We start from the raw sequence: 15,000 nt of genomic DNA on the forward strand, positions 1-15,000 counted from the left end.
TATATATATATATATATATATATATATATATATATATATATATATATATATATATATATAAGTGTATATATATATATATATATATATATATATATATATATATATGTATATATATATATATATACATATATATATAGATATAGATATATATATATATATATATATATATATATATATATATATATATATATATATATATATATATATATATATATCTATATCTATATATATCTATATATATATAAATCAGTTCTCTGAAGAAGTATCACGAAACTAGTCAGGACTTAAGCGTATATTTCGTATTTTCATTTTCCCTGTGGTTCTTCTGCATCTGAGCATCACGTTTTCCTGTGATTTTTAGGCATATATATATATATATATATATATATATATATATATATATATATATATATATATATATATATATACATACACTGATATAGATCCTAAAAATATTTTCAGTTAACCTACTCCTTGTTTTATCCTATCACATAAGAATTTCATTTAGCTTTGCATTAGAGTCTTAATTTTTTCTTTATCGTTATTCATCGTTTATTCATAATGCAAAAGGCAGCAAAAGAATTCTTATGGTAAGACCCGTTTACAATGTTTTTCAAGAGAATTTCACAAATTCATAGATTGATTTTTCTACTCAAGCCTAAACTCTTGTAAATAATAGCAACTGTCATATTTTTTATACTATTTCAAATGGCATTCTTTTCATAATCACGTGATATATCACAAATGTAGAAATATGTACATATTTATATGAAAAAACTTAGTGAATATTCACTTATCTCAATATAATAATCGATAGTCAGTATTTTCTCAACAATTACTCATTTTCTCTGAAATGACATTGTAGGTATGTTCCCCACAAAACTGTTTTTTTAACTCATAGTTTTGCACATGCATAGATTATTTCTTTTTTTATGAGTGTTTGTGCATTTTAAATTATGATAATGTCATATTATATATACTAATAGAATGGGCTTTTCACATGGTATACAAATAACTAAAAACATAAACATTGCAATAGATGAAAACGGTACTGCATATTTTGTTACATGAAATTAAAATAAAAACATATTGTCAGTTTCATCTCTACAATTGCTAGTTTTTGGTCAACAATGTAGATACTTTTCTTTTATGGGATATTCATTCAGCTTTCTAATGCAATCTTCGAGTCTCTCTATTTTCATTGCTATGCTAATTACACTTTGATAAGTCAGGGTAAATATAATATTGCTCACTGTAAATAAACTAGCCTCTTGTTATCAACTATCACCCTTTATCCATAAAATTTATTTATAAGAATACTGCTAGACCATGCCAGATCAAATATTTTTCGAAAATTTACATATGAAATAAAATTTTCCAACTTAACATATTTTTTCATGAATATTTTAAAGTCTTATTTTTTTTTTTTTTTTTTTTTGCATACTTTTACTTTTTTCAAGTTTTTAGAATATTTTCCAGCAATCAACCTGAAGTTCATACCTGTTATATTGTGGCTGTAATGATGCGCAGAAATAATTTTCTGTGGGTTTGTAAATTTTGTCTCTGGACAGGTATCATATGCCTGGCAGTGATTTTGTCATGAACGGGATACCAAGAGGGATGTTTGGGAAGTTGGATCCTTATAGAATGGCTGAAGAAAAGCATCACTACTATCACCTGAAATCTCACTTGCTGATACTAACAGACACAATTTGGCTCACCACCCCAAATTCATAGACTGAACTGATACCTCCTTTCGGGTTAGCAATGATACTGCAATAGGAACTGGATATATGCATTGTGTCTTTGTGAGTTCCTTTCAGCACAAGAGTCTTGTAGGTTCTCAAGATTTCCTCTTGTCATCTGAAACAATTGGCTTGGCCTTAATCTTACCATAATAACTTGGTTAAGAATGCACTTTGTTCATCATCCTCCGCAAATAATCTTGAGCTTATAGCTTCATGATTTTCCGTCTAGGTTTATAGCTTAGCTAATAATAATAATAATAATAATAATAATAATAATAATAATAATAATAATAATAATAATAATAATAATAATGATAAAAATAATATATCATTATTATTATTATTATTATTATTATTACTACTATTATTATTATTATTATTATTATTATTGCTAGCAAAGGTACAATCCTAGTTAAAAAACAGGATGTTATAGGCACAAGAGCTTCAACAAGAAAAAATAGCCCAGTAAGGAAAGGAAACATAAAATATTTTGCTTGAGTGTACCATCATGCGAGAGAACTCTAACCCAAAACAGTGGAAGACCATGTTACAGAGCCCAAGGCACTAATGAACTTAATGATGCCTAGAGAGCAATGTTTAATTTTGAAGTGTCCTTCTCCTAGAAGATCTGCTTACCATATCTAAAAACTCTATTGTACCCTTACCAGGTGGTAAATAGCCGCTGAACAATTACAGTGAGTAGTTAACCCCTTGAGTAAACGAAGAATTTTCGGTTATCATACATAGTCTTGTCAAATGTATGAGTAAAGAGGAGAATGTGTAAGGAATAGTTTATTTTCATTTATGACCAGATATAAGAAATAAATGCTGTTCATTTCGATGAAACAGCTCTAAAGTATTTTTATTGCCATTCGCAAGTATGTATTCATTTGGTTTTCTTTACTTCCCCTATGTTTTATTTCTTATTTCTCTACTTCTTTTTTTTTTTTGTGCATCGGGAAGTTTCCCATGTAGACCTAATTTTCTTGACAACTTATATATTCACCCAATCTTTCCCCTATAGATGAAAACTTATTTCGCATCAGATCCTAAGCCTGAAATAACTGGCGGAAACTCCAAAGTACTGAATAACTACCAGAGCAGAACAACTTCCAGAGCAGAACAACTTCAGGATCGGGATGGGATTAACAGAACGCTGGGGGATATACTGCTATGAGCACAGAATGTATTACGGCTGAGGTAACTTCCTCCGTAAGTTCGATTTCCCTTTATAGAATTATATCTTATTTTCATTTATTCTTCAGAATGTCTTCAAATTGAATCAATTACTGAATTTGTCAAAAACATTCTACTTTAGTTTCAGATATATCATTTTCATGGATTTTGTATAAACAAGATAATATAATAGACTGTAATAATTATCATCTTTTGAGGCACACCTATTCAAACATTGATTATATATAAATTTTTTGTATCATTTTTCGTTTTTTTTTTTTTATCGGGTGATATCCTTCTAATAATAATAATAAAAAAAAGTAATAATAATAATAATAATAATAATAATGATAATAATAATAATAATAATAATGATAATAATAATAATAATAATAATAATCAATTCCCCACGTTAACACCAACACTCAAACACCTAGGATTTCAGAAAAATTTCACTCTACCCGAGTACTTTTTTCTGTATAGGATCACAAAAGATTCTATTACAATCTCTTACTCTTTGGCAACTACCAATAATTCCTCAGTTATCCCTATTGTAAACGTTTAGAAATTGGCTGAATGGGTTTTCTGTTTATACAGGTTTTGATGGAAGTATAGCGGTACTGCAATTATATAAATGAATTGATATATACCGAGATTGGAAAGTATAAATCATGTTTCAAGTAATTGAATGCTATACTGGAATTATTTATATAAAAGGTACTCACACCTACTGGAAGCGTCCCTGCTTTGCAATCTGTTGGGCGGGGGTTCGATAATTTCTGGTATTGTCTGAAAGCTCACCATCCTTGTGAGCAGGGGATTTGAGGGAGCCTATATGTCTGGTGGCTGAGTCATCAGCAGCCATTACCTGGCCCTTTCCTGGTTTTAGCTTAATGGACAGGGACTTGATCGCTGATCATGTGTGTATATGGTAAAGTCTCGAGGACACATTGTTGGTATTTTCACAGAAAGAAAAATCTTCATACTGGACTTCTTTAGATTGATATTTCCGTACCTGGGACGATTCAAGTCTTTATCGATGACGTGACTCATTACCTTAAAACCAGGAGAGTTGAGCATGAAACTTTTGCGTTTGTTCATTGCCTAACCATTCAGCAAACCTTCTTATGAAAGTAATTGCTGTAAATCATAAAAAAAAGTATAGAACTGATCAGTGATTGGTATAATCAGCGTATGTTCATGAAGATGAACTCCACCATAGCTAAGACTATCAATTAACCGATTATCCATAGTGTTCCCAATACATGGTCTTCTTTACACAAATAGCTTTGTTGTTAAAGATTCTGTATATCTGAAATTGCATGAATTATCCATTTAAAAATAGTTTCCTTTTTTTCAGATTTTGAAAATATAACATTCACTGTTGTTGGGAAATTAGGTATCATTTGCATGGCTTGTAGTATATAAAAAGACGATGTTATTATTATTATTATTATTATTATTATTATTATTATTATTATTATTATTATTATTATTATTACTATTATTATTATTAACAAAATTACAACTCATGTGGGGAAAGGGCTCCAACAAGGAAAATAACCCAGTAAGCAAGGGAAATTAGGAAGAAATAACCTATATAGGAAGTAATAAATAATTAATACAGAATTTTAAGATCAATGAAAACATTAAAATAGAACTTTCATATAAAAACTATGAAGAGAGATTTATATCAGCCAGTTCAACATGAAGTTAATCGTTGTAAATTTGAACTTTTGAAGTTCTAACGATTCAACTCTCATTGGGAATCAAACTTGCAGAATATTGTGTAGTATTGAGCTTTATGATGGAGAAGACATGACTGTTCAAATTAATTGCTATCTACAACTTAGTGCAAGATGGTACTCTCTTTATGGAACACACATGAAGAAATAAAAACCAAGTACTAAATTAAAGATTTTGTTGTTTGTAGATGATACCACATTACATGTTCAGGGTCACGTCATTAAAAATATTACAGTTATTATCAATAAAGAACTAATAAATGTGTCAAATTGGATTACACCCAACAAATGAACACTGAATATTTCAAAGACATGCTTTATGCTTTCTAACTCCATAAATTCAATTCAAAATAATATTGATGAACAATTAGATAATAAATCATTGTGTCGAGTCAACCATATGAAATTCATAGGTTCAATAATTGACGGAAAACTAATTTGGAAAGCTCACCTACAGCAATCTTGTATTAGAATACCTCAAGTCACAGGTGTAATATATTGAATTAGAAATAATGTAATTAAAGATTCCCTAAAACTAATACATTACTTTATTGTATATCCAGATTTATTGTATCGATCAGCAATTTAGAAGGAAACCTTCATAACACTTATAGACTAATTGTTTGTTGGAAAAAAAAAAGTTATTAGGGTAGTGTCATACAAATAAAAGTAAGAGCATATTGATCCTCTCTTGTGTGACTATAAGCTGCTCAAATTACCAGATATCATATCACTACAGACTTGTTTATTTGTGTTCGAAGCATTACATGTGCATCTCATCAACATATTCCATCCACTGTCACATAACATCAACACAAGACGACCTCATGACCTAAGAGTACCGTACTGTAGCACCCACTGTCCAGGCTCAGCGTAGTGTAAGTGTGCGGTGCGCTACACACTGGAACAACTTCACACAGGATATCAAATCCCTCACTTCTATTGATATATTTAAAGGCCAAATTAAATCATAGTTATTGAAAATTTATCATCAATGGTCATACATGTCAATATTACTATTACAATTATAATTTTTTTCTACTATTATTATTTATGATGTTATATAATTATTGTATATGTATGTGTATGTATATGTGCTTAAGTGCGCATCTGTATGTGTGTATGTTTACATGACCGTTTTGTATTTGTATTTCTTTATGTATGTATTTGTATATGCATATGTATGTGTGAGTATATGTGTGTTTTTGTGTGTATGTATACATGTATGTCTGTATGTTTTTGTAACATATTTAGGTCTGCATTGTCCTTATCTTTATCTTAACTAAATCAGGTCCGTATAAAAGCTTCATGCTTAATGGACTTGGGCTGTACTACTAATGTTTACAACACATTTTTATTGTAACAAAGGCTAATGAAGGTATCAATTTTATTATTAACATCTTGGTTTCTGCTACCTTATGTTTTAAATGTGCCTTTTTCTATCTATATCTTTCATACTTCTCTATACTATTACTCTGCAGCCATTTTTCTAATATCCTCTTTTTATCTAACTCCTTTATCTCCACAACATTCCACCACTCGCTACCTCCATGCCTCATACATCACTTTCAAGCCTAACAAAAGTTTCTTTTACTAACTTTTACTCCTCCTCTAGATCACCAGTTTCTCGCACTTTTACCATGTCATATGCCACTTCCTACCTTTCTTGACATACACCAAATACATGTTTTTTTTTTTTTTTTTTTTTTTTTTTTTTTTTTTTTTTTTTCAACCTACACCACCTCCCGTTCACATCTCCCCTTTCTATTTCTCCACTCCTTTGCCACAACTAATTTTGCTTCAACCACGTGCATATCTTTCATTCTTCCAAGCATCCTTAAATTATCAATACAATCCATCAATGCCCTTTCTACCATTGTTCCTTTTCCCACTCTTACCCATGTATGCTTGTTTATATATTTTTTTCTTGAAAAACGACTACTCATAACAAGGTACTGTTCAACACACATATCTAGTAGTCTCTCATCACCCTCATTTTCACCTGGTACACCATACTTTCCGGTAACACCTTCTACTACTCCAGCGCCCACTATGGTATTTGAGTCACCCATCACAAATACTAAACTCCTTCTACTCAGTCCCTCTACACTCCTAAATAACTCATACCAGAATTCATTCCGGTCTTCACTTTCCTCACAACGAAGCCCACACAAACAAATAAAAGCCAAATATCCCCTGCCCAAACTAACCCTTATTCTCTTAACCTAAGATGACACCTTCTTTCATTAAATTACTTTGCCTATCATCCATTCACTCAGTGATAAAGCCACACCCACTCTTATTCTTCCCCTTCCAATCCCACATACTCTACCTGTTGCTTCATTAAACATCACTTCACCCTTAGTTCTTATTTTTTTTACACAAGGCCAACACATCCATCCTTCTATTCCCCCCCCCCAAAAAAAAAAAAATCAATCTCACTTTCTTTTAATCTTGTTCGTACTACAGACAGATTCAGATATCCCAAAACTAGAGAGAACACTGCATGAAATGAGAGCAAGAAAAGCACATGGTATTGTTGGTGCGAGGATTGAGGTGCTAAAGGAAGGGGTATGACTTTACTGGAATGGTTGGTGAAATTGTTTAATATAAGAGTCATGTTGTTAATGGTACCAGTGGATTGGGTATGTATTTGAATTGTGATGTTATACAATGATAAGGAAGATGGGCAAGAGGGATGTATTTCTATACTAGGGATGTTAGTTTGTTGATTGTTGTTGGAGAGGTGTCTAGTAGAGTATCAATCTATAGGGATAATAATAAAATAGAGAGTACTATCTTAGAAGTACAAGGATTTTCTAGAAGTAGGGGATGTATGGAAAAGGTTTTATAGTTAGGCAGCTATGCGAGGAATATTTAGCACAAGCACTAAAGTGTGATTTGGGATAGGAAATGAAGTGAGTGAGTGGTTTCCAAGAATGGGTCTGAGATAGTGATTTGTGGTGACGTCATGGTTGTTCAATTTGTTTGTTGGAAGAGCTTAAAGAAAGGTGAATGTTCGAGTGTTTGATCGAGCATTGAAACTGATAAATAAGATCGATAATAAGTTGGAGGGGCATCAGTTGTTGGCTGGGAATGGTACTACAATGGTTGAAGACTCAGAGGAGAAGCTCTGATGATTAGTGACAGAGTTTCAAAGGGTGTGAGAGAAGGATCCTGTAAGTTAATGTAGGTAAGTGTAAGGTTATGAGATGGATGATAATGGAGGTTGGTGCTAGATTGAATGTTATGTTGAATGTAGAGTTCCTTGAGGAAGTAGACTAATTTAAGAAATTAGGTGCTGTTGTTGCTGTAAATGGTGGAATGGAATCAGATCTGCGTCAGAGATTGAATGAAGGATGTAAAGTGTTGGGAGTCGTGAAGGGAGTGGTGAAGGATAGAACTTTAGGGATGAATATAAAAAGAGTTCTACATAAGAAAGTGATTGTACCAACTGGGATGTATGGATCAGAGTTGTGGGGAATGAAAGTTACAAAGACACAGAAATTGAATGGGTTAGAGATGAAGTGTCTGGGGAATATGGCTGGTGAATCTCGATTGGATAGAGTTATCAACAAAGTAGTAAGAGTGAGAACGGGTGTGAGAAATGAATTAGCAGCTAGATTGTGTATGGATGTGTTGAGGTGGTTTGGCGATGTAGAAATTATGGAAAAGGGGTGTCTGCTGAAGAAGGTGATTAATGAAACAGTTGATGAGAGAATTGCGAGAGAAAGCCCTAGATTTTAGGTGGATGGATGGAGTGACGAAAGTTCTAGTTGACAGAAGGATAGATGTGAGACAAGCAAAAGAGCATGCTAGAAAAAGGAATGAATGGCGAGCAATTGTGATGCAGTTCCGATGATACAACCCCTAAGGCTCCAACAGGGAAAGAACCCCAGTGAGCAAGGAAAGTAAAGAAATAAATCAAATAAATATGAAAAGTAATACAAAAAATATTTCAAGATCAGTGATAAAATCGAAAAATATCTAACCTATGTAAACTAAGAAAAGAGACATTTCAAACTGTTCAACATGAAAAGGAAAAAATGCAGAAGATTTGAACCCCTGAAGTGTCACTTATTTAATGGTGAAATTAAGAAGACCATACTACAATTTGATGAAATCTTCAAGAATAATGTTTAGTATTTAACTCCAAGATGGATAAAAGAAAACTGTTGGAATTAATTGCATACCTAGTACTACATACAAGATGGTACAGTGTGAGAAAATCTGAATGTAAATTATGGTCAGAATTATGAAAAATCTTGAGCAATATTCATAAAGAACTGATTCAACAATGGTTTCTGAGATTAACACTCAGATCAGGAATAAGATATTCTATAGTCGCCACGTTTAATCCAACAAATTAAGATAAGAGACATCGCCTGAAAACCAAACAGATCAACAATACTCGAAATAGGGTAGAATGAATGAATTAAAACACTTCCTCGGGATAGATTGATCACCAAGAATCCTGAAAGACCTCCTCAATAAGCCCTTTTATGTGCAATTGAAAAATAAGCACAGGGAATTATACCTAGAATCTTATGTATAGTTAAAGAAAATCTATCAAAGTAAACATTTTGAATTTTAGGAGCCAGTTTCAACCTATTTATAATCATACAATGAGGTTGGTTAAAATTAAACTTCATGCCCCATAAGTTGCACCTTGCATTGATTCCAGCTATTATTATTGATATTATTAGTAGTCAAGATACAACAATGGTTGAAAAGCAGGATGGTACAAGCCCAATGGCTCCAGCAGGGATAGAAGTGCATACAATGAAAGAAAGTAATGGAATAGCAAATAAGCTATACATATATATATATAAATATATATATATATATATATATATATATATATATATATATATATATATATATATGTGTGTGTGTGTGTGTGTGTATGTGTGTGTGTATATACTGTATATATATATATATATATATATATATATATATATATATATATATATATACATATATATATATATATATATATATATATATATATATGTATATATATATATATATATATATATATATATATATATATATATATATATATATATATATTAGTAATGAATACATCATGATATATAATATAATATTATGAGAAAAAAATAACAGTAAAAAAAAATCATCTATAATATATAAACTATTATAAGAGACTTATGCCCATTTGTTCAACAGAAAGGAATATGCAACAGGTTTGAAGAGACAGTACAGCTAGTTCTAGTGAATGTACAGGATAGTACAGTCTAAGAAGATCTTAATACAATGGATAATCTGAATTATGAAAAATCTTATACAACCTACATAAAGAAGAAATTGAACGACAGTAACAGATCAAGAATAAGGAATTTAAAAGACCTCAAAATTCTGTTTATTGTGTTAAGATGAAAGTCAGCAGCTGAAGATCTGACTGTAGAAAAATACTCGGAACAGAATAGACTGCTCACCGTGAATCTTAAAAGATTTCGTAGGTAAGACACTTTGTACATGTGAAGAAGAAACAGATTGAAAGTGATTCTCAAAAGTAAACTGGGAGCTAAGAACCACACCTAGAATCTCAAATAAGTTGTATGTAGTTAAAGAGACATTGTAAATGCATAGATTTGGATGTTGAGGAGCCAATGTCCTTGACCTACATACAATCATACTTTTTTTAGTTTGTTAGCTTTCAACTTCACTCCCAATAACTTGCACCATCCACTAAATCTTGCTAGATGTCTATTATGGGATCCTGCAGCCGTAGGACTACATTCAAGAGATGGAACTGATGCAAAAAGAGTAGAATTCTTTTGCTCATGCAACAATTTTGTGATCTAAGACAAATAATTTATCATGAATATATAGTATGAAAAGTAATAAAACAGGAACACTATCTCAAGGAACAACAGATTTTCCATTCGTATAACCACCATAGTGCCTTCAACAACGACTTTCTGCAATATATTGATTAAAGAATCAATAATGGTATTAAGAAAAGACCCGCCCATATGTAAAAGTCGGAAACAAGGACCTCACTAAAATCAAGGCCAATCCTATAAACTTCCGGACCACAGACAAGTGATTTCTGTACAGCATCGGAAATTGTAAAGAAGGCTTCACATGCTCCAAGGCCCTTGTCAAGGCCAGAATACAAATTGAGGAAAATATAATACATTCAGCATACATTTTTAAACATTTTTCCAAAAATACTTGAAAAAAACTTTAGATAATATGGGAATTATGGAAACTGGGTGATAATCAGCAGTGCTAGAGTTACCGTAAACAATTTTCTTGCTAACATGCAAAAAATAACTGGATCGCCTGTCTTTATAAAAAGCAAAGGTAAATACCATTAGGGTTCACACCTCCATAAACATCACTGATCTATATGAGTGTTTAAATTTCATGGGACTGGAAGGCTAAACAAAGCCAGAGGAATATCGAGTTTTTCATTATTTTACTTATTCCTAAACGTATCAGCCAAAAAGGGTTGTCTTTTGCAGAGCCATATGGTTTAGAAAGAGGAGGAACCGTTAAATATACACATAATTGTTGTTATTATTATTACTTGCTAAACTGCAACCCTAGCTGGAAAAGCAAGATGCTATAAGCCCAAGGGCCCCAACAGGGAAAATAGCCCTGTGAGGAAAGGAAACAAGGAAAAATTAAATATTTTAAGAACAGTAAAAATGCAGATTTTATGGTAGTCCACTTTTTTTTTGCTCCAGGGTTGTACCAGAAAAAAATTCTTTTATCAAATTGTATTAGTTTTTGTTGAAGCATCAGCTAAACGAGGAACAATTCTTAGCGGTGTATAGCTATTCCAAGTCATATCTGATCTGTAACCTTTCTAATAATGATAAGCCTCCTATGTCTTCAATTAAATGCATCTTTAATCATCAGTCAACCAGCTGTTGTTGTTTACTCAGTATTCTGACATACAAGAAGGGATACGCCTATCAAATATGTTGTCCATATAATTATTCAAGAGAACATCAGGTTCTGACCTTTTATAAAATCGTGACCAATTCGAAAGCAAACATTCACTTCAAAGGCCATTTCAGTCTTCTTAATATTTTATGTATATCTTCAAAATATATGAACAAACACGGAATGGCCCACTTATTCTTCATTGCTAATAACACCATGGCACGATCTCACGTCCTAACTGTAGGAACAACCAAGCTTGTTAAAACACTATGGAGGTCAGTGTATTACTAAATAAGTGAGTAACCTCACTTATGATCTACACACAGTCTTATTCAAAGACAAATTTCAAAGCTCCTTAGCCATAGTGATCACTAGGAGATCCAAAATTTAGCCAGTCCTTATGGTATGAAATTAAATCACCAAAAAGCCCTAAAACGGTCTTTTTATCACCTTTTTGTTTATCAGCCATAATGGTAAGAAGACAATAGTAGATAGAATCATCCAGTGTAACATTCTGAAAAATTAAACTCAAATAAAAGTTGTTATTCCTGCTCCAGACTTTTATGACATGAATCTCGTAACACCCACTTTCAAAGCAGGACTTATGAGAAGTAGGTTACTCAGGCTTAATAGAAACTAATACCCCTTCCCTAGGAATGGCATACCTTTTGACAAGTATTGGCTTTTCTTTTAAATAGGGAATAAGCTGCTGAGGCGAGTGCCTCATTTGAGAAATCATTATTTCAGACCACATTAAAATAAGAGGTCTATCGAAAACTGCAATGTCTTAATATTGCAATAAAGTCAACGAACATTGTAATACACTTGATGACACTGGCGGAGTCTATGACACAGATTCTGTTCAATATTATCAAACATAATAAGTAATAAAAACAATAAAATGGTCTCATCATACTTGAAAATAAACTAGGCAATGACGGTATCAAAAATGATATTAACTAAACTTCTAGATACTTCTCTTGAAGTTGTTTCACTGTAAAGCTAACATTTACTTTTTTTCTTACCTTTCACAAACCTAAGCTGCTTCTTATGTGTACCTATTATTATTATTATTATTATTATTATTATTATTATTATTATTATTATTATTATCCCAGCTACAACCCTAGTTGGAAAAGCAAGATGCTATAAGCCCAGGGGCTCCAACAGGGAAAAATAGCCCATTGAGGAAAGGAAATAAGGAAATGAATAAATGAAGAGAACAAATTAACAATAAATCATTCTAGAATAAGTAACTACGTCAAAACAGACATGTCATATATAAACTATTAACAACATCAAAAACAAATATGTCATAAATAAACTATAAAAAGACTCATGTCCGCCTGGTCAACAAAAAAGCATTTGCTCCAACTTTGAACTTTTGAAGTTCTACTGATTCAACTACCCGATTAGGAAGATCATTCCACAACTTGGTCACAGCTAGAATAAAACTTCTAGAGTACTGCGTAGTATTGAGCCTCGTGATGGAGAAGGCCTGGCTATTAGAATTAACTGCCTGCCTAGTATTACGAACAGGATAGAATTGTCCAGGGAGATCTGAATGTAAAGGATGGTCAGAGTTATGAAAAATCTTATGCAACATGCATAATGAACTAATTGAACGACGGTGCCAGAGATTAATATATAGATCAGGAATAAGAAATTTAATAGACCGTAAGTTTCTATCCAACAAATTAAGATGAGAATCAGCAGCTGAACACCAGACAGGAGAACAATACACACCTATCACCTATCTCAATTTTTCTTCTACTGTTCTTTTTAGTATCTTAAATATGAGCTCCAGAAGTCTATTCCTCTTTATTTCCTGAAGCATAACACATCCTTTTTTTTTTTTTTTTTTTTTTTGTCCATTTTAATTATCCAAGTAGTCCAGCTATATAGAAACAAACAATGGATCAGATTTTTCAGGAATGTAAGGAGTATTTATTTTCATAGATGTTGTTTTAGTCTCTGATAAAGATAAACGAGAACAGAGAAAGATTACGGGCAGTTCTGAAGAAACTGAGGGAACATACTATTAAAGTAAATAAGAAGAAATGTATTTTAAAAGTTGATTCATTGGAATACTTTTACAATAAGGTGTGCACCAACTATTTCCCTAGATTTCCATATGCCATTTTTATTGTTACCTCTGATTTTCTCGCAGCTTTATCTTCTTCTTCTTCAATTTTTTATAGTATTTTTGACTTCATTCTCTCTGATGTTTACCATTGGTCTTTGCATCGGAGGAGTTTTTTTTCAGCTTTTCAGTTCTATTTTCATTATTGAATAGTTGTTGAAAATCGTCTTTTCATATTCTCTTGAATATTTCCACATTCATCTTTAATCATTTTTACAAGTGGTACATCATGCTTGTCTTTTCTCCTTGCTTCTGGAACTCTGTAGAATATCTTTTCTAACCCCAGTGTTCCGATCTCATACCACTCTATCCTGGCTTCTCCCTTTGCAATTGCTACCACTCTCTCTCTCCCCCTCTATATTTGTCTACATTCTTCACTAGTTTTGTAGTTGTTATCTTCATCCACCTTTTTGTGGTTATACTCTTTTTCCTTCACAACTGTTTGAACCTCTTGATTCCACCAAAATGTTTCTTGTTTTCTAACATAATATCTTTCATAATATCTTATATATCTTCTGGTGATTCCAACATTCCACGTACATATCTCTCTTTTCTGGCTCTTTCCACTTTACTTCTGAACTATCTTCCCGTCTCCCTTTTTAGCTCCTAAGTTTTGATCCTTCTACTGTACTTCTGGCTAGGGCTTTTCTTTTTCTTATTGCCTTTAACCTAAAATCTGCCACCACCGGTTTATTTTGAGCTACAACAGATTCATTTAGAATAACCTTATAGTCCATAATCATATTTTTATTCTAACAAAAAAATAATCAATTTGTGTCTCCTTTTGTAAACATTCATATGTTAATGGATGGCTTATCCTTTTCTCAAACTGTGTATTCAGTGCTACAAGATTTATAGCACCTTCTAATTCTTCAAATTTTTACATTTTAGGTTTTTTGTTACAAAACCTCTTCCTCAATGCATTCCTTCCAAGCCACCAGAACTCTCCCATACATGGACACTCATGTTCCCAGATAACGCTAATAGTTCACTTTTTGGATCTCTCTCTCTCTCTCTCTCTCTCTCTCTCTCTCTCTCTCACACACACACACACACACACACACACACACACATATATATATATATATATATATATATATATATATATATATATATGTATATATCTATCTATCTATCTATCTATATATATATATATATATATATATATATGTGTGTGTATATATATATATATATATATATATATATATATATATATATACATATATATATATATATATATATATATATATATATATATATATATACA

At 31.8% G+C, this 15,000-nt stretch overlaps 1 protein-coding gene across 1 annotated transcript in view; it reads left to right on the top strand.

Annotated features, from left to right (window-relative positions):
* The first annotated feature begins 7,993 nt into the window (after positions 1-7,993).
* The window catches only part of LOC137657273 (uncharacterized), a 7,882-nt gene continuing 875 nt past the window's right edge, over positions 7,994-15,000 (top strand). Inside the window, exon 1 of the mRNA XM_068391610.1 lies at positions 7,994-8,362. Within this exon, the coding sequence (XP_068247711.1) occupies positions 7,994-8,362 (369 nt within the window). The remainder of the gene's footprint in view (positions 8,363-15,000) is intronic.

Source organism: Palaemon carinicauda, chromosome 18, assembly GCF_036898095.1.
Source record: "Palaemon carinicauda isolate YSFRI2023 chromosome 18, ASM3689809v2, whole genome shotgun sequence".
NCBI lineage: Eukaryota > Metazoa > Arthropoda > Malacostraca > Decapoda > Palaemonidae > Palaemon > Palaemon carinicauda.